Source organism: Sciurus carolinensis, chromosome 2 (assembly GCF_902686445.1).
Source record: "Sciurus carolinensis chromosome 2, mSciCar1.2, whole genome shotgun sequence".
Classification (NCBI taxonomy): domain Eukaryota; kingdom Metazoa; phylum Chordata; class Mammalia; order Rodentia; family Sciuridae; genus Sciurus; species Sciurus carolinensis.
The window spans coordinates 67,609,402-67,632,019 of record NC_062214.1 but is presented as its reverse complement, the minus strand read 5'-3'; the positions used below and the strand labels follow the sequence as shown (position 1 = coordinate 67,632,019).

The 22,618-nt window shown below is 42.7% G+C and overlaps 1 protein-coding gene across 2 annotated transcripts in view; it reads left to right on the top strand.

Annotated features, from left to right (window-relative positions):
- The window catches only part of Adamts17 (ADAM metallopeptidase with thrombospondin type 1 motif 17), a 346,209-nt gene that overhangs the window by 209,074 nt on the left and 114,517 nt on the right, over positions 1 to 22,618 (top strand). For both annotated transcript variants that reach the window (XM_047540680.1, XM_047540679.1), the window contains exons 11-12: positions 7,452 to 7,553; positions 8,558 to 8,703. In XM_047540680.1, coding sequence (XP_047396636.1) covers positions 7,452 to 7,553; positions 8,558 to 8,703 — 248 coding nt within the window. The remainder of the gene's footprint in view (positions 1 to 7,451; positions 7,554 to 8,557; positions 8,704 to 22,618) is intronic.

Here is a 22,618-nt window from a genome sequence, read left to right as displayed (position 1 = left end):
TTTTTTGAGGCTACTGTGAATGGGGTAGTTTTCTTAATTTCTCTTTCAGTGAATTCATTACTAATGTGTAGGAATGCATTTGACTTATTAGTATTGATTTTATATCCTGCTACTTTGCTGAATTCATTTATTAGTTCTAGAAATTTTTTGGTGGAATTTTTTGCTAATTTCTCTCTCCGTTGCTTCTTTTTGCTGCCTCTTACCATACTTTCTGGCTTATCCTTGCTTTTTATATCTTATGTTTCTTCTTTAGAAGATTGATATTCTTGTTCCAGTGATTTCTCTGTAATTAACTGAATATATTTACTCTTCCATGTTTCTCCCCTTCTGGATACTTTAAAGATCACCTCTCGTCTTTGGTGTATGGAAGTATATCAAAAAATGTATCTGTGTTAAGTCTCTATTGCTTCTTACCAAATTGCCAAATTACCACAGAACGCAGTGGCTTACATTACGCATGTATTACCTCTCAGGTTCTGTGGTTTGAGGATGTGGGCATGGCTTAGGCAGTTCTTCTGCTTCCTAGCATTTTCACAAGACTACAATGGGTGTTGGCTCAGGTGTGCAGTCTCACATGAAAGTTCAGCCAGGGACGGATTCACCTCCATGCTTACTGACTAGTTATTGGCAGCACTCCATTCCTGGCAGTTTGTTGGGCTAAGCACCTCCGTTTCTTGCTAGCTGGTTGGTCAGGGGCTGTTCCCAGTGACATGTGCCAGTGGAAAAGAAAAAAGAAAGTACTGGCAGTGTCTTATCAAATACAGCAGAAGAATCAAAAACTTTAGTTTCTTGCAGATATACACTGAAAAGGGTTTAAGCTAGTAGATACCTGAAAATGCTTCAAGAAGAGGGAGGAAGATGAGGAGGAGAATGATGAATGTCACAATGACAAAGCCAAATCCTAAACCAAACAGAGGACTTTTAAAAGCATCCTGGTTAGGACTGGGCTGGCTTATTAGCACCTTTGCTTGCTTGGAAGTAAGCACGACACTGTGGGACTTCAGTCTCTTTTATTTTCACAGAGTTTGAGTGTCTCATGCTCTTTTTCTGGTTGAGACAGCATCTCAGGTATCCACACAATTAATAGCCAAAGGGAAACTAAGTTAGACAAGCAGCTGTCTTTGATAGTTAGTGGTCACACTGTGGTTCAAAGCCACTAAGATAGAGCTGCCTGTACAGTCAAGTGCTTCCAGCTGACCTGCTGCAACTCTGCACAATACAGGCCAAGATGAGTTTGCAAAACTTTTAAATTTACAGATATATTTTGAAGAGCTTCTCAGTACCAGTTGTGTAAATTCATATATGTATATTTTGAAATTAGTTCTTATAAACAACTAGATCCAGTTTTTAAGTCAAACTATCAAATCAAACAAAGAGGTATTACCTTTGCATAAGCTTATTGTTGTTAAGAATATTTTGGAACATTTTGCGTGCTGGAGATATCTCTCATCTTACTCTTCTTTGTAACACAGTAGGTACTTTTTCTGTCTACAAGAGAAAACCATCAGTCCTATATTTTTTTCACCTCAGATAAACTTTTAGCTCCTGTCTTTCCAGTATCACTTTCTCTTAAAAAAAGGAAAAACATGTAACTTACAGCCAGCAAAATTGCCTTTGTCCAATATCCAATCTTTGAATTTTGACAAACGCACAGAGGTTTATAACCAGTCAATACACAGAGCATTTCCCTCACTCAAATACTCCTCTGTGCCCCTCGAGGTTGGTCTCTTCCCTTATCCCCAGGCAAGCACTCAGTCCTTCTTGTGATTTAGAATTTATTTTAAAATAAAATGTTTTTAAATTCAAAAACAATTTTAAAAGCAAGGCAGTAGTTTTCATCCCATAATCAAAAGGAGGGTATCACTCAAGGTGTGACTAGTAAGAGACAGATATGGGCTCCTTATTGGAAGACAGCCTCCCACTACTAAGTGGGGGATCTCTGTTCTGCCAGGTCTGTGCTCTCTGTCAGCTGTGTCTTCTCCAGTCTTTCCTTTGCCCCATTCTTTCTACTCTTTCTCTGCTATGGTTACACATGCATGTTAGTATTTCCCACTTGGTCCTCCCTGTCTCTTTACCCGTCTTTTGTACTTCCCTTCTCCTTTTCTCTTCATATTTTTAATGTCTTTATTAGTGTATTATAGTTATACATAATAATGGGATTCATTTTGCCATATTTATACATCCCTTCTTCCATCCCTGTTACCCTTCCTCTGCTATACTAGTCTTCATTCTATTTATCTATTTTTTTAATTGGTACATTATAGATATACCTAAAATTGGAATCCACTGTGATATGTTCATACATGCACATAGCATAATTTGGTCAATTTCATTCTAGCCACCAATTCTTTCGTTCAGTGATGTTACAATTTATTAATTTTTCTTCCATAATTATATATTTAATTCTTAAATGTTTGTTTCTCTGTTTTTCTCCATAATATCGTGCTGTTAACTTGCTTTTTTAATCTCATCTTCTATGTCTTTAAGCATTTTATAGGCCATTACTATATTTTTTATTGAGCATGACTGTGGAATTCTGAGTCCCCAAAAATGGTGATTGCTTTCCTTCAGGAAAACTTAATTTGTTTCAACCAAAGCCATGGACTAGCCGCCACTAATGTTTCCAGAACTGGTAAACACCTTTGCAGATTCCCTGGTTTAACCCAGGTGTCTCAGGTAGACCTCCTGACCTGGTCGCTAGCCCCAGACTGATTCTTCTAACTGCAGTGCTAAAACCATTGCCTGCCATTAGGAGAAACTTCTCTTGTATGTGCTCCTCACAGATTGGTATATGTTTGTATTTTGTGTGTGTGTGTGTGTGTGTGTGTGTGTGTTGTATTTTCTGCCTTGGATATTTCCTTTATGTCTGGTGAGCTCAGGAATAAAATTATGTTACAGTACCTCCCTGTTTAGTCATGAAAGGGCAGCCCTTCCTCCCAGGTAGCATCTAGCCTGCCTGTTAGTCACCCTTCTCTTCAGAGTACCTACTGTATCCTGGCTCCGTGGGTATGATGAAACAAATACATTTCCTTCTCCCTGCTCCTCCCCTCCACTGCCCATGTTTTGTTATTTTTCTTAGTGGTTAACATTTTACCTTTAAAACTTTTCATGTTTCAGTTATTTTGTTTATATTATGTATTTCTGCTCTTCTTTCAGCTAGAAAAATAAAGAAATTGGTGTATGGATATAGGCACCCCTATCTCCACCACTGATTCCACCTCCCACCCTATGTACTCTTCCAGAAAATTCTGTTTCTTCCCTGTCTGGATTTCCATCATGTGCCTTCTATTCTCCACCTTCAGGTCCCACATTGATTTCAAACAATACTTGGATCAGTTCTCCCTGCTAGTCCTTTTCCCATGGGTTCTCCAGCAATTTCTTAGTTGGCTAAAATTCATCTTCTGATATTCTCTCCAAAAAAGAACCCAGGAATTTATATATTCAAAATAGCTTTAGTTCCCCATTTAAATAATTGAGTAAAAGTTTAGTTGATACAGACTGGGTACCCCTTATTTGAAAAATACTTGGGACCAAAAGTATTTTAGATTTTTTCAGATTTTGAATTATTTCCATATAAATAATGAGATATCTTGAAAATGGGACCCACGTGTAAATACAAAATTTGTCTATTTTTTATGTAAGCCTTATACACATCACTCAAAGGGAATTTGACATGATATTTTTATTGTGCCTATGTTCTGACTGCAACCCATCACGTGAGGTCAGGAGTGGAAATTTCCACTGATACTAGCTGTCTTGTTGGAGCTTAACAAGTTTCAGATTTTGGAACATTTCAGATTTTAGATTTTCAAATTAGGGATGTTCAGCTTGTACAAACTTTGTGATCACATTCTTTCTTTTGTCTTTATTAGCACTTGTCTTCTGCCTCTGAGATAATGCTCCTAAAGGGGCATCTGCATATGGCAGATGTCTTTTCCTGTTATCTCTGGTTTGATGCATTTGCCTGGCTGTCCAAAGGATATTTGCATTATCTTTGACACCTAATAACTTTATCAGGACCTGCCTCTGGGTTCTTCATTCTTTGCTGTTTTCTTTGGAACAAAGCTTTCCTTTTCAATCTGAGACTGAGCTCTTCTTTCATTTCAGGTCAGTGTCTTGAATTCATATTAAAATACCTTGTCTGCTACTTTATTTTAGTTTCCTTCTTTAAACTGTGCTTCTGACCCAGCCTGAGTCCCTTAACCTCCAAAGAGTGCCTTCGGAGTCTGTCATGCAGCGCAGGATGACAGACTTTGGAGCACTTTATCATTTGTAAATCATGACATGAATGCCAGCTTTCAATCTAGAAGACAATGTTAGGCAATCATATAGTCCACCCATTTGTCCACCCATTTGTGAAAATGAATTTGGAGCAGGGTTGCTGCTTGACTTGGGCCCACAGAGCAATGCTGGTGGCCCAGCCTGGGTCAGAAGCTACAGTTCCAAGGTCTCCTTTTTGCCTACTCTCCTTTATTTTTTTTTTATTTATAATGTATTTTTTAATATTTTTTTTCAGTTGTAGGTGGGCACAACACCCTTATTTTTATACAGTGCCTAGAATCAGACCCAGGGCCTCAAGCCTACTAGGTGAGCGCACTACCACTGAGCCACAAAACCATCCCTGTCTCCTTTCTTTTTAAATTGAACACAAAAGGAACCACCATTCTGACTCCCAATACCATGGTTTTACTTGTCTTTGAACTTTATGTAAATAAAATCATACATATTCCATAGTTTTAAGCATCATATTTTATCTGTTGTTCATGGACATTTGGGTGGCTTCTACCTTGAGACTAACCTACATAGTGTTGGAAAGAACATTCTTGACAATATCTTTGAGGAATATGCATATAAATAATGAGATATCTTGGGAATGAGTCCAAGTCTAAATACAAAATTCGTTTATGTTTCACATAAACCTTACGTACATTACTCAAATGCAATTTGTCACATTATTTTTAGTTCACCTGTTTTGATTGTGACCCATCACTTGAAGTCAGTTCTTTGACCTCTGAGGAACATACACACAGGTCTTTTCAGTACGTACTTAGGAGTGGAATTGCTGGGTAGTGGAATGTATATGTCTTCAGTTTTAGTAAATACTACCAAAGAGTTTCTAAAGTTGTTGTATCAAGTTATAATCTTACCACCAGTGCACAAGAGTTCTTATCAACATTTTAGAGTTCCTGTGCTTTTAATTCTTAACATTCTGGTGAGTGTACAGAGGCATCTGATGGTGGTCTTAATTTACTTTTCTCTGGTAACTAAAAAGATTGGACACATTTTCTTTTATGTTTCCTGTCCATTTAAATAGTCTCCTTTGTGAAGTATCTGTTTAAGTCTTTTGCCCATTTTTCTCCTGGGTCTTCTCTTTATTTGGGGTATTTTCTTCTTTAACTATATTCTAGTACAAATACTTTGTTAGTCACTTGTATTATGAATGTTTCCCCCATGTGTTCACAAATATCTTCTTTCATTTTCTTACAGTTGTCTTTGGATAAACCGAAATTCTTAATTTTAATACAGTATTATTCGTTAATTTTTTTTCATTTATGGTTTTGGGGTTCTGTTTGAGAAGTCTCTACCTAACCTTGTTCTCCATCTCTTTGATGATTAGAAAAGGTTTATGGGAAAGCACTGTCTGTAAAATGCATAATAAATGGTTCACACCACCTTCTTCCTCTCTTTCCTGATGTGGCTGTTATTCCCCTTAATCCCAAGCACTCCTACCCCATAAATTCCCTCCTGGGTCAGCGTTGCCTCATGAACACGTGTCTGCACATGGATGCAACACTCTCGAAGAACTCTTGGGTCAAAGTGCAAGGAATCAAGCATTTAATGAGGTGCAGTCAGTCTTTATGGGACCAGCTGTGCTGTATTCGGCGCTCTCATCTTTTTACCACTCCATTGAGAGGTGCACAGTAATAGGAACATGTAGGCTTTTCTGAACAATATTCCACTGGAATCATTGACTCCTTTAAGGGCACAGATCAGCTTCTACATACTTGCAAAATGGGAAAGGGCTGCTGTGGGCTTGTCTTAGTTTTTTTAAAAGCACCCTTCAGCTCTGTTTTCCTTCCCTTTCTCTTATTTATTTTTGTCCCTTCGACCTCTAAACATTTTTTGACTGTAGACACACAGTTGTGCATGTATTCCATGCAGATGTTTGAGATTACTTGGATAGGCGGACCTCTAAACTGAGCACAGCACACCCTTTGCAAACCATATCATGATCATGCTGTCCACATCGCAGGGACCCCCTCTCTTTGCCTGAAGTGCACCAGCAGATCCCCTAGCCACACCCTGGAGGGTCAAATCTCCCCACTCCAGCTCAGGCCTCTTAACCATGATTGGCTTTGGCATCGTGGAAGCACTGTGTCTTTAAAAAATCCTTAAGCACATCTGTTTTCAATTTTCAGGCCATGAGGCAAGGATTTGGGTGCAAGTAGTTTATCTGGGAAGTGATCCCGGGAAATACCGTGAGGGGGCTGTCTGTAGCAGGGGAGAAGTCAGAAAGGTGCATTGATGGGTAGGTGACTGCCATCTGCAGTGGCGCCATACTGCCTGGAACCTCCAAGCAAAGTAATGCCTCAGCATCATCCCCAAGAGGGGTGGGGGTGTTGCCTGACCCCCCCCCCATCCCCTCATGGTTGACAATGCTGTCTGCACATAAATCCTTTGGGGAAGGACACTAGCCATGTCGACCTCAGTGATATTGGTAAATTGTTTCATTCTGAGCACTTTGCCAATGTTCAAATTTCTTATTAATACTATTGGAAGTCTGTATTTTTAAATGTCCATTCCTATTTTAGTAGAATTAATTGTTGCAATCGTGTAATTATGCAGTTATGAAATTCTCTAGGTGAAATACTGTAAGAAATCGTGCACAACTCAGCTGAGTTAGAAACCAGTCGGGGAAAATGGAAGGCTGCCCTTGTACCCCCATGGGGTCCAATCCCTTCATTTGGACTCTCATTTCTGGCCCTCATGACAGCTGCTCACCCCTCCAGCCTCAACTGTAGAGCAGCCTCTTCCAGCAAACCCTTTCTAATGAAGTTTAGTTACATTCATTTCCGGTGAGCTCAGTGCAGCCCAGGGTACCTGCCCTCTCCCTCACTAGATTAAGTGGAAGCATTTGTTTGCTTATCACGCCCAGGAGGCAGGAGCTGTCTCCCTGGTTCCTTGTAGGCCCTCAAAACGAGATGGTAGAACTACTAAACTCAGTCCAATGAGACAAACCCTCCTAGGAGTAAATTTGAAGTTTTCGTTGAGCTCAGTGAACCAGGTGAAATGATGCTCCTGTTTTCTGGACATCCCAACTCATAACCCTCCCTCTTCCCCACATTTCATATCCCAAATTCAGGGTTAATTGGACTGCACATTGACCCCAGTTATGACCTGCATGCGTGTGTGTGTTCTTGCCACTCACCATTCCTATCCATGTTCTGCAGCATCTGATGTGCGCTGGACTGTGGTGCCTGGTAGAAGGAGATACATCTTGCAAGACCAAGCTGGATCCTCCCCTGGATGGCACCGAGTGTGGGGCAGACAAGGTAATCCCCTGCCTCCCATCACTGCCAGCAAGTAGCCCTACCCACCTTGGGCACTAGACACCTTTCCTTCTGAAAGGTAGAGTATTCTCTGCTCAGGAGCCCCTGGAAAATCCCACAGGCACTGCAGAAATGCCCATGGAGCCCACTGCAAGCACAGAGGTGCCTACCTCACCTACCTTTTTATTATGAAGATACAAGAATCATTTACTTAATATATTTGCTAGAATAACTCCTTTTGTCCCATGAGTTAATTTACTTAAAAGGGACTCTTTCCATCAGTTTACTCTAAATGGAAAACAATTTCACTTGCTGTACATAAAAAGTCATCATGTAATAAAGTTGATAAAAACAGTGTTGCTCAGTTCTAGCTAGACATTTAGAGGGCAAACCTGATCAGAAAAGATTGTAAATATTAGAGAGGAGAGGTGGCCAGAACCAGAAGCCACACAGCTTTGCCCTCAGTTTCATTGCAAGAATTGAACAAGAAGTCATTGTTCATCACAATGCTATGATTGGGAGCCACTAAATCACACACAGTGGGAAAAGGCATTTTAGAGGATTGTCTTTCACTTGTCCTTAGCAAGAACCGTGGAGCCCACATGGAGCTGGCTGTCATCCCTATGCACCACCTCCCGCTCTTAGTTCTTACGTAGACCCAGAAGTGCTACCTTACAAAGAGAGAGACAGTCATGTTAAGCAAAGTTTGCCAGTGCTCGGGTTCCTTCACAAGTTGTGTGGAATGATTCTTTTTCCTGAGAATTTAGAAAATCCCAATGGTTCACATTTTATGTGGAAGTTTGGGGCAAAACCAAACCTCAGAGGGATATAGGTATCAGGTTGAACTTGTAGAATCAATAGACAATAAATATGCACATCTCGTGATAGTCTACTTTTATGTATTTTTCAAAAACCAATTTTCAGCCTCTTGGAGGAACCCACAGTCCTTTGGGGAACGAGCAGCTCTGCTGAGTGCTCGGGCCCTGGCCCTCCTGTCTGTGTTTCAGTGGTGCCGTGCTGGGGAGTGTGTGAGCAAGACGCCCATCCCGGAGCACGTGGACGGAGACTGGAGCCTGTGGGGTTCCTGGAGCATGTGCAGCCGGACATGTGGGACAGGAGCACGGTTCCGGCAGAGGAAATGTGACAACCCGCCGTAAGTCCCCCTTGACCAGGCCTTCTCCATGGTACCTCCTTGGGTCTTTCCAACCTGCAGCTCTCACTGCCTCATACCAAGAACTAAGCACGAGGAATATGAGACAGAACCAAGGTTAGGTGCAAGGGCCTGAGTGTCAAATGGTGTCTTGGTTTCACTAGAGCTCTCTCAGAACATGGACACAGCCGCACCCTGTGGTGAACTGGCTTCTTGACTCCCTCCCTGCCTGTGCTCTGGTAGAGAGATTTCCTGAGACAGCTGGATCACAGTCTGTCTCACCTGCTTCATGGTTTACTTAGTCAAGGGTCATTCTCAGGAAGCCTGTAGACCTTCTGGAAATGGAGTCCAGCCTTCAAATTGGCTGTTGGCTGACTAGAGCAGCCTTCTTGTTCATTAGTCCAAAGTATCCATGTGTTTAGAAATCTTGTTCATCCAAATATTTTTCACAGATCTTCCTAGAACTATTTGACAGATTTAAAAAAAAATGTGTGTGTATGTGTGTTTTTCCTCTCCTCGGTTTCATTTTACTATTACGTTGACACCAGGACCCTTCCTGATCACCCTTGGGTCCAGAGATAGATTTGTGCTCAATTTTTGTAAGTTCATCAACACAAGTTTTCCCCTTTACTCTTTGTTTCTCAATTTAAAATGTTTCATAATGGTCTGTTTTCTGTCTTGGTGTCATGTCAATTTGGAAAATGAGCAAGTGGTAAATCATGACCAAGAAAGAAATGCTTTATATCCACATGTATGTCATGTCAGTGAAGAATGAGCAAGTGCCTCTTGTGTTTAGAAATTTTGATGCTCAAGCTTTGTTCATTATATCACACAAACGTTGTTGGTGGGCCACAGAAAGTGGATACCTTCAGTCTCTGAGATGATTCCAGTGGCCAGCCAGGACCAGGGACCTCCTGGATGAAGGAAGGCATATGCCTAGAGTTTAGTCAGTGGCTAGAACATACATGGAAGCACATAGTACAGAGTAGTTGGCACATAGTAGGTATTTTATCTATTAGGAATAATTACTTAACTAAAAACATAAACGGGTGGATGGTTAGAAACCCTATTTGACTAAATAGTGAGAAATTAATAAAGGGAGGTTTCAGTTTTTATAGATTTTTTATGTTGAAGTTAATAGCTTGACCTCTGGCCCCAAAAAGAGGGCTATAGGTTTGGAGTCATGGTACTGTGGTTTGAGCCTGTCTCTGTTGGTTATTGGTCATATGACCTCAAGGAAGACCCATGTGTGGGCCTCAGTTTCCCCCATTTTAGGGAGCTGGTGGTACAGTGAGACAAGCAAAGCATCTCAGTCAGTGCAGATGGGTCTTCAACCCTAGAACAACTCCTTATAGCAACTGATAGTTATATCTTGTCTCACCATCTACAAATTTGAATAATTAATGGAAATGCACATAAAGTCCTTGGTCTGTAGCTCTTATTATCAGCACCTCAGAAGATGGGAATGAGACCACTAGTCCCACACTGTCCACCTCACAGTTCTGCCTGGTGGTTCAGAGGAGGGTGACTTAGAGTGGAAAACCTTTAAATACAGAGAAAAATTTCTTAGGGTCATGGTTTTGCGGATGTTCCCCGTTTGTGACTGGAGCTCATGGGCCCTGGCTGAGGTGTGGCCTCTTGCACCATCACACATCAGGTAACACTCTGTAAACATCACAGCAGGGAATGGTGGAGCCTCTAAATGCCTGAAGACCTTATGTCCCAAGACCGAACAATTTAGATTGTACTTAACACCTGCAAGAAGATGATGTTATAACTGCTTGGCAAACACATTAAACATGGCTTATGAGAGACCCACGGTGTCCTTTTTCTTAGAATGACATGGGCTAGGGTATCTCCCTGGTTGGCAGCATCAGAGGAGGCTTTCCAGAACTTCGTGACTTCCAGCTTTGACTGGACCCTGTCACTGTTCCAGCTGCATCCTGCCCTGCCCACCCATGGTGGCTCTGGGCTACCACAGGGGCACCTTGTGAGGAGAGGCTCCTGAAGATTCCCTAGTTCAGAAGTGCATGAACATACCTCTCTGGTTTGGCCTGTCCGAAGGTTTACTGTGTTAGGATTCTCTTCTCATTCCTCCAAGTCCAGTAATCCCAAGAGAGAAGCTGATCTGGAAATCACAAAATTGTTGTAGAAATCTCCTTTCATTCTTCTTTTTTATCAGGCCCCCACCTCGTGGTGGCCACAAATTTATTGTTGCCTATCTTTGTGTATGTCACCAGTGAGGAATCAGGGAATGGGAAGGACCACCATGCCCGGCAGCCGAGGGTTTGTGGGTTACAACACATCTGACTGTTATGAACACAGATACACCTTCATATCTCATCTCTGCTGTCCAGCAAGGCCCTGTAGGGCAGGGCACTGGAGAAGTACCAAAAGAGAAGGTGGGTGTTCCCAGTCCTCCCAAGGCTATGCTCCTTCCCAGTGATATCTTTTCACCACCATGCCTTTGTAAACCTTGACAGGGTCCTTAGTTTGGACCCTGCTAGGTGTGTGCCTATAGTGACAAGTAATAACAGATGAAAGCCCTGACCCTCCTCAAGGGGAATACATCCACTTCCCTTGTTTTTTTCCCCAGCTCTTTAAACCAGACCCTTTCTAAGCTCTCTCCTCTCAGCCTGCTTCTGCCCTCTTGGTGCATAGCACCTCCATCCACTGCACTGCTCAAATGTAAAGCCCCTGGGTGCAGGTGCTACCCCTCATCTCCTTTCTACCTCCTTCACATCTGATCATGCTAAGAACAGCAAATACAGCAGGTGCTCACCGTGTGCCAGGTTCCTGTAAGCATTTATTTGTATGTTTTTATTAGTGCATCATAGTTATACATAATACTTGGGTTCATTTTGGCACAATCATACATGCATGAAATTTAATTTTCTCCATTTGAGTCCCTGGTTGTATCTTATACCTCTTTCCCACTCCTTCTCCCTCCCCATATCCATTTTCTCTACTGGTCTTCCATTTACTTATCTATTTTTAACTTGTGCCTTACGGATATATTTAAAGGTGGAATTCACTGTGGTATACTTTGACATGCTCATAGCATAATTTCGTCAAATTCATTCTGCATTTCCTCCCCTTTCTTATGCCTCCTCCTTCCCCCACAGTCTCCTTCTTCTGCTCCACTGGTCTTCCCTCTATGTTTATGATATCTGACCCCTCCTCTTTTCCCCCCTTACTTTGCTCTAGCTTCCACATATAGAACATCGACCTGTGATTTTCTGAGTCTGACGTATTTCACTTAGCATGATGTTCTCCATTTCCGTCCATTTACTGGCAAATGCCATAATCCCATTGTTCTTAATGGCTGAGTAAAACTCAATTGTGTTTATTAACCACATTTTCTTTATCCATGCATCTGTTGATGGGCACCTGGGCTGGTTCCATAACTTGGTTATTGTGAATTGCACTGCTATAAACAGTGATGTGACTGTATCACTGTAGTATGCTGATTTTAGTTCTTCTAATACCAAGGAGTGGGATAGCTGAATCATATGGTGGTTCCATTTCTAGTTTTCTGAGAAATCTTCATACTGCTTTCCACAGTGGTTGTACTCATTTGAGTCCCATCAGCAGTGTATGAGTCTACCTTTTCCCCCCACATCCTTGCCATCATTTCTTATTATTTGTATTCTTTTTTTTTTCTTTTTTTATTGTAAACAAATGGGGTACAACTTGTTTCTCTGGTTGTACATGAAGTAGAGGCATACCATTTGTGTAGTCAGACATTTACATAGGGCAATGATGTTTGACTCATTCTGTTATATTTCCTTCCCCCCACCCCTCCCACCCCCTCTTTTTCCTAGATAAATCATACATTTACCTAGGGTAATAGTTTTTGATTCATTCTGTTACTTTTTTCTCCTCCCCTTCCCCCCCTTATCCCTCTATAGAGTCCCTCCTTCCTCCATTCTTGCCCCCTTCCCACCCCCATATGTGTCATCATCCGCTTATCAGTGAGATCATTTGTCCTTTGGTTTTTTGAGATTTGCTTATCTCACTTAGCATGATATTCTCCAACTGCATCCTTTTGCCTGCAAATGCCATAATTTTATTATTCTTTATGACTGAGTAATATTCCGTGGTATGTATGTGTGTAATATTCCATGGTATGTATATATATACACACATACATGTATGTATGTAGTATGCCGATTTTAAGTCCTTTGGGTATAGGCCGAGGAGTGGGATAGCTGGGTCAAATGGTAGGTCCATTCCAAGTTTTCTAAGGAATCTCCACACTGCTTTCCAGAGTGGCTGCACTAATTTGCAGCCTCACCAGCAATGTATGAGTGTACCTTTTTCCCCACATCCTCTCCAACACTTCTTGTTGCTTGTATTCTAGTTAATCACCATTCTAATTGGGGTGAGATAGAATCTTAGGGTAGTTTTGATTTGCATTTCTCTTATTACTAGAGATGTTGAACATTTTTTCATATGTTTGTTGATTGCTTATAGATCTTCTGTGAAGTGTCTGTTCATATCCTTAGCCCATTTGTTGATTGGGTTATTTGTATTCTTCGTGTAGAGTTTTTTGAGTTCTTTATATATTCTGGAAATTAGTGCTCTATCTGAAGTATGAGTGGCAAAGATATGCTCCCACTCCGTAGGCTCTCTCTTTGCATTGCCAATAGTTTCCTTTGCTGAGAGAAAGCTATTTAGTTTGAATCTGTCCCAGTTATTGATTCTTGCTTTTATTTCTTGTGCTATGTATTCTTGATAATTACTTAGGCATTTATTTAGTAAATCATTTCAGGCGGCTCTATGAGAGAGGCATCTTTTTGAATCCCTGTTGTGTAAATACAAAATGGAGTCAGAAACAAGTTAGGTAACCTATCCAAGGTCACACAGTGAGTTGGTGGTGAGCTGGGTTTGGAGCTCAGTCCTGAAAACGAGAAGTCCAAAATCAAGGTGTGTGCTGCATTGGTTCCTTCTGGACACTGAAGGAGAATCTGTTTCATGCCTCTTGGGCTTCTGGTGGCTCTGACAGTCTTTGGCTTTCATTGGCTTATAGGGCATCAGTGCATTCTCCGTCCCCATCTTCATGTGGTCTCTCCTCTGCACGTCTGCCCACCTTTTCTTCTCTTAGAAGGACAGCTATCTCTGTACTTAGGGCTGACCTAATCCAGGATGATCTCATTCCGGGTCCTTAATTGCATCTCCAAAGATTTTTTTTTCCTAAATAAAATTATATCCAAGTAGATTTGTCTTCGGGGGACCTGAGGGGCCAGCATTCAACCCATTCCAACCTCAAAGCCTCTTTTCTGTTCCTCAGACACAACATACCCACTTGGGCCCTTGATAGCCCCTCTTTTCCATTCCCTAATTTGCCTCCGTGTCTTTGAGTCTCAGTGTAAATACCTTTTCCTCAAAGAAGTTCCTTCCTGACCACCTGTCTCCCTCAGCACCCCTGCTGAACATTGCCGGTATTGTAACAGTAGGTGATCCCTGGTGATCGCTGTTACTTCTTGGCTCACTTGTTTCCCCTTTGTCCTCCCCACTGGTCTTTGAAGATCCTGAAGGTCTGCAACAGGTCACACCTGTTTGGGCTCCCTCCTGCCTCCTGGGTCTGCAGCAGAGCTGCTCCTCTGTAAAATGTCCTCACCACCTCACACCCTGGCTGCATGGCTTGCCCAAGAAGAGCAATCTCTGCCCTTCAGGGCCTCAAAATACATCCCTAATACCTTTCTCCCTCAGAAACGCAGAGTTTATGAGAAATTATTAGACCAAAAAGATAGAATGCTAGGTAGGTCCCCTTTTACTCCTTCCCTTTTACCATCTCACCTCACTGAAGCCCGAATGCTCTGAACAGCCAGGCAGCGCAGTTCAGGCCCTCCTGCACCTGAGGTCCACCGCACCTGCCCTGTCCCAGCGAGGCTCTAGCGCACAGCCATATGTCTCGGTGGCATCCCAAGAATAAGCTTCAACACATACCGGGCCTTGCTTATCTCAAGTGAGAGAAATGGGGGTTTTGCTCCTGTGATGTTCACACCATGTTAGTCTGTGTGATCTGTGCAGTGGCAGTGTAGCTCTGTTTCCAGTTCAGAATGGAAACAATGTGCCCTTTTCCCCTGGGTAGCCTTTCCATGAGGTTCTCACCTTCATGGCACCAGTGCTGTGAATGGGAAGAGATGGGCAGGCCTCGGCTGGTAGGTTAGCAGCAGTCTCGAGGGCTTCCTGAAGAAGCGTGGGATGTGCACTTTATGAAATCCAGGTTTGCAGTTGCACAATGACCTGATGTGGTGATTGTTACAAAGCACAGCTGATCGAGGCTTTGGAGCCAAATTCTGACCAAAACAACGTCCTCTCCGTCTCACTCCTTAAATCACCAGGCTCGCTGCCTCAAGATTCCACAGGGATGTCCAGATCTCACTGCTATGTGTGTCTCAGGCTTGGAGCGCTCCCATAACCCTCTCTCCACCCGCTTCGATTCATGTCCCTGGCTCCTTTCCTCATCTTCTGCAGCTGGTTTATTCACTGTCCAAAAATATTGGCCAGAGAGGTCCCCCTCGCTCCACCCATCTTTTTTTCTAGTCTTGTTCTTTACAGCTATTGGAACTTTTATTCTTGCCAGCTGACAGGGAGGCCCTGGGGACCATCTGCGTTTTCACACCAGCTTTCTAGGCTCATCCTCTCCTGCCATTTGCATCGCTGTTAGTGGGAATTACAACCAAAGGCTGCAAGGTGGAGAATTCATCTCTAATTCCAATGCTGGTACTCCATCAAAGGCTAACTAGGGGCAGTTAGGGAGAAAGGCTCAGGTGCACTTGTGGAAAGAATCAGGTCTGTCCCAGCAAGTGAAAGGCAGGAAGCAGAGAGGAAGACAGAACTGGGATACATCAGAATCACCCTACAACCTTGTCCCTTGAGCACCACGAAGGGAAAGGGGAGCAGCTAGTCATCCAAGACTCAGCATGGAGATGGGCAGATGATGTTCTATGTCATTGGTTTTTTCTTTCGCATGAGACCCCAAATGTGTGCTTCCAGCCTGCCAAGTGACTTAGTGCTCATATGGGTAGTTCTTAAAAATCCAAGTCTTTTATACTTTAAGTAGAAGTTCCATGTGTTGCTTGGATACCTTTCAGAGGAGGCCTTAGTACCAGGATGTCAACTGCTGGGGAGTCCTCTCAGCAGCCCACAGCCACTTCCCAAATGCCCAACTTACTCGTGGAAGCTCACAGACCCCATCAGGGACTGGAACTTCTGGCTCTCTGCTAAGTTCACTGTATCTCTGGATGGTAAGGGGGTCTTAACTTCTGTTGTGACTTTGTCTTCTGATCTTTCTTCACTTAATAGGACAAGGCAGAAAATAAGTGCAGTACTACCAGCTGGCATCTTTCTCTTCCATCCTACCTCGATTCTACAGGTCCACCCCCTTGCAAGGAAAGAGGCAGATCTGCTGCCTCACAATCCTGATCATCTTGGCAACCCTCTACTGCTCCTCTGCTCTGAACTTAGGTCAGTCTGAGGCATTGTGTTGCCCACCCCAGTAGGAAACCATCTTTGCCCTGCTTGGGGTAGACTTGGGGTGGGCTTAGGGTGGAGCTCTCTCTTGTCTCTATCTCTTCAGTTCCCTACCAAAGTCTCTCTAGCTTCTTCTTTTTTATCTTTAAACATGTGTATGAAGGTTAAACTTGCAGAAAAGTAAAACTCCTTGAAGAGATTGCTCATCACCATCAGGCATATGCTTTGGGGCACATGTGCAGGTGTGTGTCAGCCAAATGGAAGGGAAGTCATCAACTGCTAGTGTGCATGCACATGTGATCATATGACAACCTGCAAGCCCTGAAGAGTGGCCATCCCATCTCCACTGCCATAGCTGTAATGGGTTTCCACCTTCTCCACATCCTTACTGACACACAGTGCTGTCACTCTTCCATTCTGGTGGGCGTGTTGTAGCATCTCATGGAAGTTTTGATTTGCATTTCCCTTAACAGCAATGAGGCTGAGCAGGCGTGTGTCTCTCTCTTTGTCATTTGGATATTCTTATCTTGTGAAGGGCCTGTGGAGACCATTTTGTTTTATATCTAAGCTTCTACTTTACTGATATTTAGAAAATACTAAAAAAGGAAGACTGGACATTGGGAATTGATATCAAAGATGCATCTTAAAAAACCCTCGTGCCCCAGCTGACAGTGAGCCAGCCTGCCCCTTCCAGTCTCATGACCACTGATGCACATCCCCATCCCACAAGCAGGAGCTCTTGTGCCTTATACTTCTTACTTCCGCCTCTTGGAGGTTTGGGTCCCTCATCAGAAGGCCACAATCGGTAACACTTCTGACTTCCTGTGCAGTCTTAATGAGGTCATGGTTATGAAGAGCTGGCCGACCACCAGCACGCAGACTCGTGAGTTATTTTATGGTCTCTGTTTACATAAAAGTGGCTCTTTCTCTGAAGTGTCTCCTCCATGTTGTCAGGTGGCCAATCCTCATTTCAGGGTGAGATTTCCACATGTAGGCACCTCCACCAAGGCTTTGCAGGACTCTGAGCCTGTGCTGTGGAGCCCACAGGCCTGGGCCGTCTAGCCCTCCTGGGAAAGGCTGGGTAAAAGACATGGACCCACCTTTAACTCTAAAAAGGACTGACTATTCTACATGAATTCTGTTATCCTAATTGTTTTTATTTTAGCCATATCAAGCAGGGTCTCTGTTATTTTAACCTTTCTAGATGTATTTTGTTTTTCATTCACCCTGCATAACTCAGAGGAACTTCCAGGTGAAGGAGATCCCCAGCCCTCTGCTCTCCACCTGCCCCTTGTAGATCTGTCCTCTCTCACTTGACCTTGCTGGCCCTACTGCAGCATCTCTTAAAGTCCCTTGTGTCCATATGAATAAGACTTTGTCCCTGGAACCCAGCATGGAATCCTAGTAAAGTCAGTCCCCTCCTGCAGTTCTTCCCACTGAACTCTTGAGAAAGCCATTTATGGACCTTCCTGCCAGCCACACCTTCCCCCACAATGATTTTCCTTCTGTGCTTGTAAGGCCACAGATGGAGGGTGCCTCCTCCTCCTGGTTTTAAGACCAGGATACATGTCACAGTTGCTCTAGGTGTCCTAGACAGTAGCTCCCTTTATCCTATAAGTCCCAAGACATTTGCAGAACTTTTTTCCTATAGTCATTTTATGATAAAGTTTGATTTGGAAACTAGATGCAGTAACAGCTAAAATTAACAATAAATAGAACAATTATAGCAATATACAATAATGAAAGTTATTTAAAATGTATGAATTGTCTATTTGCAGTATTTTTCACAGAATATTTTCAGACTATCATTGACTGCAGATAACTGAAACCATGAAGAGCAAAACTGGAGGGGGATCCTACTGTAAGCAGGGCAAGGGGGGCCACATGCAGGGCCCTGCCACGTGTGGATACTGGAATCACTTGGGTAGCAACTCATGCAGCTAGCGGGTAGCTCCTCCCTTTACCCATGTTGTTCAAAATAATGACGCCAAGGAACACTTGGAAAAAGTAAATTCCTTGGATCATGTATATTTTGAACAGAGAACATTTAAAGAGGCATTAGCTCTAACGGGTGATTGGAGTAATGGGGAATTAGCTGCTAAGAGGCAAAAAGAATGTTAATGAATACAGGAAGGGCAGACCCAGGGAGCAGCCTGTCTTCAGGTCTGAGGCAGAGCACACAAGTAAGGGACAAATCTGGATGAGGGTGTTCCCCCTCACAAACACCCAGGGCTGACACTTCATGGACCTTGTTGGAGAGGATGCAGCTGGGGCCCATTGCATGAGGCGGAGGGGCCTTGCAGAAGAGCTGTGCTGGTGGACCTCTCTGGGAAGTCAGGGGTGTCAGTGAAAAGTGTCCAAGGGAAGAAGCTGCATCTCGGATAAGGATGGGAATCTGCCCAAGGGGGCAGTGTACTTGAAAGCCATTCATCTGGGTGTGGGAGGATGCTGCACCCAGGGAGGTAGCAGGCACCACAGGCCACCATGACCGCACACAGAGATCACATACCAGAATCAGGGAGAAAGCCTGTTCCTCCTTCACTGTCACTAGTGCACTGTACTAACAAAGCTGAGCCTCCTTGACTGGAGATTTTAATTTTCATATGCCTTCCAGTTTGCATATTAAAACCTTTCATTTGACATTGGACTCCCTCTAGCATTTTTTATAATGCAGTTCTTTGCTAACAAACTTTCTCAATTTTTGTTCACATGTGAATGTCTTCCTTTCCCCTCATTATTGAGGGACAATTTTGCTGCTATAGAATTCCTGGTTGGCAGTTTTATTTTTTGAGCACTTTGAATTTATCAGCCCAGCGTGTTTTGGCCTCCAAGGTTCCTGATAAAAAATCTGACATTCTTATTGAAGATGCCTTGTCTGTGGTATTTCCCTGTTCCCTTGGTGCTTCAACATGTCTGTTGACAGTTTAATTTTAAAGTTCTTAGTGTGGGCCCTGGCATATTTATCCTACTTGAAGTTTGCTGATTTTTTTTTAATTTTGTGGATTCATTTATTTTTTTAAATTCAGGAAGTTTTCAGTCATTGTTTCTTTAAATTATCTCTTTACCCCTTTTTCTCTCTCTTCTCCTTCTGAGACTTCCATGATGTGTACATTAGGATGATGTTCCTCAAGTCTCCTCTGTTCACTTTTCTTCTTTCTTTTGCCTGCTAAAATCTGCTTAGAATTCATGTGGCTAACATACTTTCCAACTCCTGTAAATTTTATTTTTCTTTCCTTTTTAAGTTTCCATTTATTAGTTCTCATTTATTCTCATTTTGTTCATAATTATCTTCCTGTCTTCCTCTATGTTTTCCTGAGCTCTTCACTATCTTTAAGACAGTTATTTAAAGTGTTTGTCTACTAAGTCCAACATTTGGGCTTTTTCAGGATGGTTCTGCTGATGTATTTTATTCCTTTGAATGAGCTATGCTTTTATGTTTCTTTGTATGCCTTGTGATTTTTTTTAACTGAGAAAATTTAAATTTTATAGTAACTTTGGATTTGATGTGTTTGTGTAGTTTTTATTTTTATGGTTGGATGGTATCAGCCATGTCAGGAATCAACCTGAAGTGAAAGCTTAAGGCTTCCTCAGGTCTTTTCTTGGCATGAATCTTTTCCTGACCATGCCTCATGGCATTCTGACTTCTCCTGAATATTCAGTTGTGTTTAATCCTTGAGTATCTTAAATAGAAAAAATAAAGTGCTGCTCCTTGAAATTCTCTGGAAGCTGCTTTACCTGATAAGGGTGTAACAGTATCAGTCAGCCTCTCTGTCTGTACCTCTGCAATCAAAAGCAGCATTCAGGACACAGAAACTGGGTAAGGTCTTTATCCTCTGCCCTGACTCCATCAAGGTACATCTTGGCTGCTTACCATGGGTCTGGGGAGATGAGGATGAATAGTAGCTGCTACCACATTAAAAGCTGACATTAACCAAAATTAACTGTAACTCACTAGCCAAGCTTTCTCCTGGAACCTGCAAGCTTTCAAATAGACTTCAGAATTTAAAAATAGTTGCTTCAGACAGTTTTTGCCCTTTCAATTGTTGTCTAGGTCGAGAGAGAGATTCCTGGCACTTTCTCCTCTGCCATCTTCTCTGACTCCTCCCTCATTCCCCCTCCTCGTTCATTGTAAGATAAGTTCTAATAATACAGTTGAATGCAGTCTACTGTTTATTGAGACCATCCTGTGCAGGGTTCTCTGTGGAAGACTGAGGAGGGAGACAGGCACCCAGCTCACCATTTCACATGACTGATTGATGGTAAGCTGCTTAGTATAGACCCAAATAAAATGAGGAAAGTCTCTAGGTAGGAAATAAATGTATGGTATAGACAGCCTCAGGAATGGTGGGGAGTTAAGGGTGGATAATAGTGCAGTAATAATGGGGATAATAGTGCAGTAAACTCGAAAGGGGGCTGGAAGGAGACTTACTGTGGGAGAAGGTTGGACAAGGAGAGATAGATGCGGAGGGAGGCATCCTGAAGCACACATGGCATCATGTGGTCTTCTGCTTCCTAGGACTACATTCTCCTGGATCCAGGACCTCTGTTAAGTCATGACTCTTTTCCTCTCCACCTACCCACTGGCAGGTGTAGGTATAGGTGTAGGTAGGGGGTAAATAAGTGGGTCAGTCAGATGTAAATCTGGAGAAATCAGTTGATAGAAATGGATAAAACCTAAGGTGAAATGAAGTTCAGTGACAACTCAGGAAGTTAATTACATGGAATGCACAAATAACAGTCCATACTCCAACAGGATCTGTAAAGGAATTGTATCTTTTTATATTCTTTTAGAAACCAATCAAATATAGGACTTGTAATAGGAATTGTATCTTTTTTTTTTATTCTTTTGGAAACCAACCAAATTTATATTTTTAACTCCATTCCAGTCCATGTTGGGGTCCTAAATCATTCAGTCTTTGCACCACTTTCCCCGAGTCTGCGTCTATAATCTGTGAGAAGGCATCTGGTCCTTGTTACATCTCATGCATTCATTCACTAGGACAGCTATAACAAAGTTATACAAAGTTCTACATACTAAGAGGCTTAAACAACAGAGATTATTTTTCTCATGGTTCTGGAGGCTTGAAGTCCAAGATCTAGATGTCATCAGGGCTGGTCCCCTCAAAGACCCTAATGGAACCCTTTTCCATGCCTTCCTCCTAGCTTCTGGTAGTTTGCTGGCATGTTCCGTTGTTCCTTGGAGTATAGAAGCATTACCCTTGTTCTCTGCTTTCATCTCATGGCATTCTCCCTGTGTGTATCTGTCTCTGTATTTCCCTTTTTATAAGGACACCAGTCATATTGGGTTTGGGGCTCATTGCACCCCACTACAACTTCATCTTAACTAACTACATCGGCAATGACCTATTTCCCAATAAGGTTACTTCCTGAGGTACTGGGGGTGAGGACTTCAACATGAATTTGGGCAAGAGGGACACAAACTAGTAACTAGTAGCATCTTGCCATAAGTCATTTGCTACATTATTCATCTCTTCCTGGGCTCCAGTCCTGGAAACTTCCCTGTTGCTATGGAGATGTCTCCCCTGCTGGCCTCTGTGGCTCTTTGGGTCCAATCCCTCTCTTCTTCCACAAAGTGCTTTATGGCACAGGGGTACATCCATTCTGTCCTTGCTTGGATCCAGAGTTGTTGGGGAGGTGGTCTGACATTCAATCTGCCTAAACATACTATGCAATCATTTTCTGGAGGTCTGGCTGCCTGCCTGGTGTTCTAGGCAGGAAACAGAACACAAGGACCTTCTGTTCTCAGATCCCATAAACCTTTTAGAGGTTTGGCCTTTGCCTAACTTCAGCCTAACTTGGAGACCAGAACTCAGAGCCTCCCAACAGAGCCAGGTTATGAAATCACCAGCCTCCTTTCACTCCCAGGAAAAGGGTCTGCCTTCTAACACATATGAGGACAGAGAGGTATGAAGGGAACCTTTCCTTCTACCTGAGATGTTTTCTGTAAGACATCTGTGTGGACCATGAGCTGGCAAACTATGGTCCACGTAGCAAATCTGGCTTATCATCTGGTTTTGTAAATAAAGTTTTATTGGTACACAGGCACACCAACTTATTTGCTTATCACCTCTGGCTGTTTTTGTGTTTCAGTGGCAGAGTTGAGTAGTTCCAACAGAGACTGTAAGACCCACAAAACCAAAAATATTCACTCCCTGGCTCTTGATTTGTAAAAAGCTCACTGACCTCTTCTGTAAACTTTTATGACACAAAAGCCTGAAGACTTCTACCACCTTCTGCTTTTATATTTCTCTCCTAAAACTATGATCACAGGGTGGCCCTGCCATTTGAACATGAGAAATGGCAAAGGGAAAAGCATATCCCAAAAGAATCAATTAATGTGTCCAAAATGTCATGCTGCCCATAGGTATGTGCAGTTTGTGAAAACTCATGGAACAGAACAGTTGTGATTTGAGCC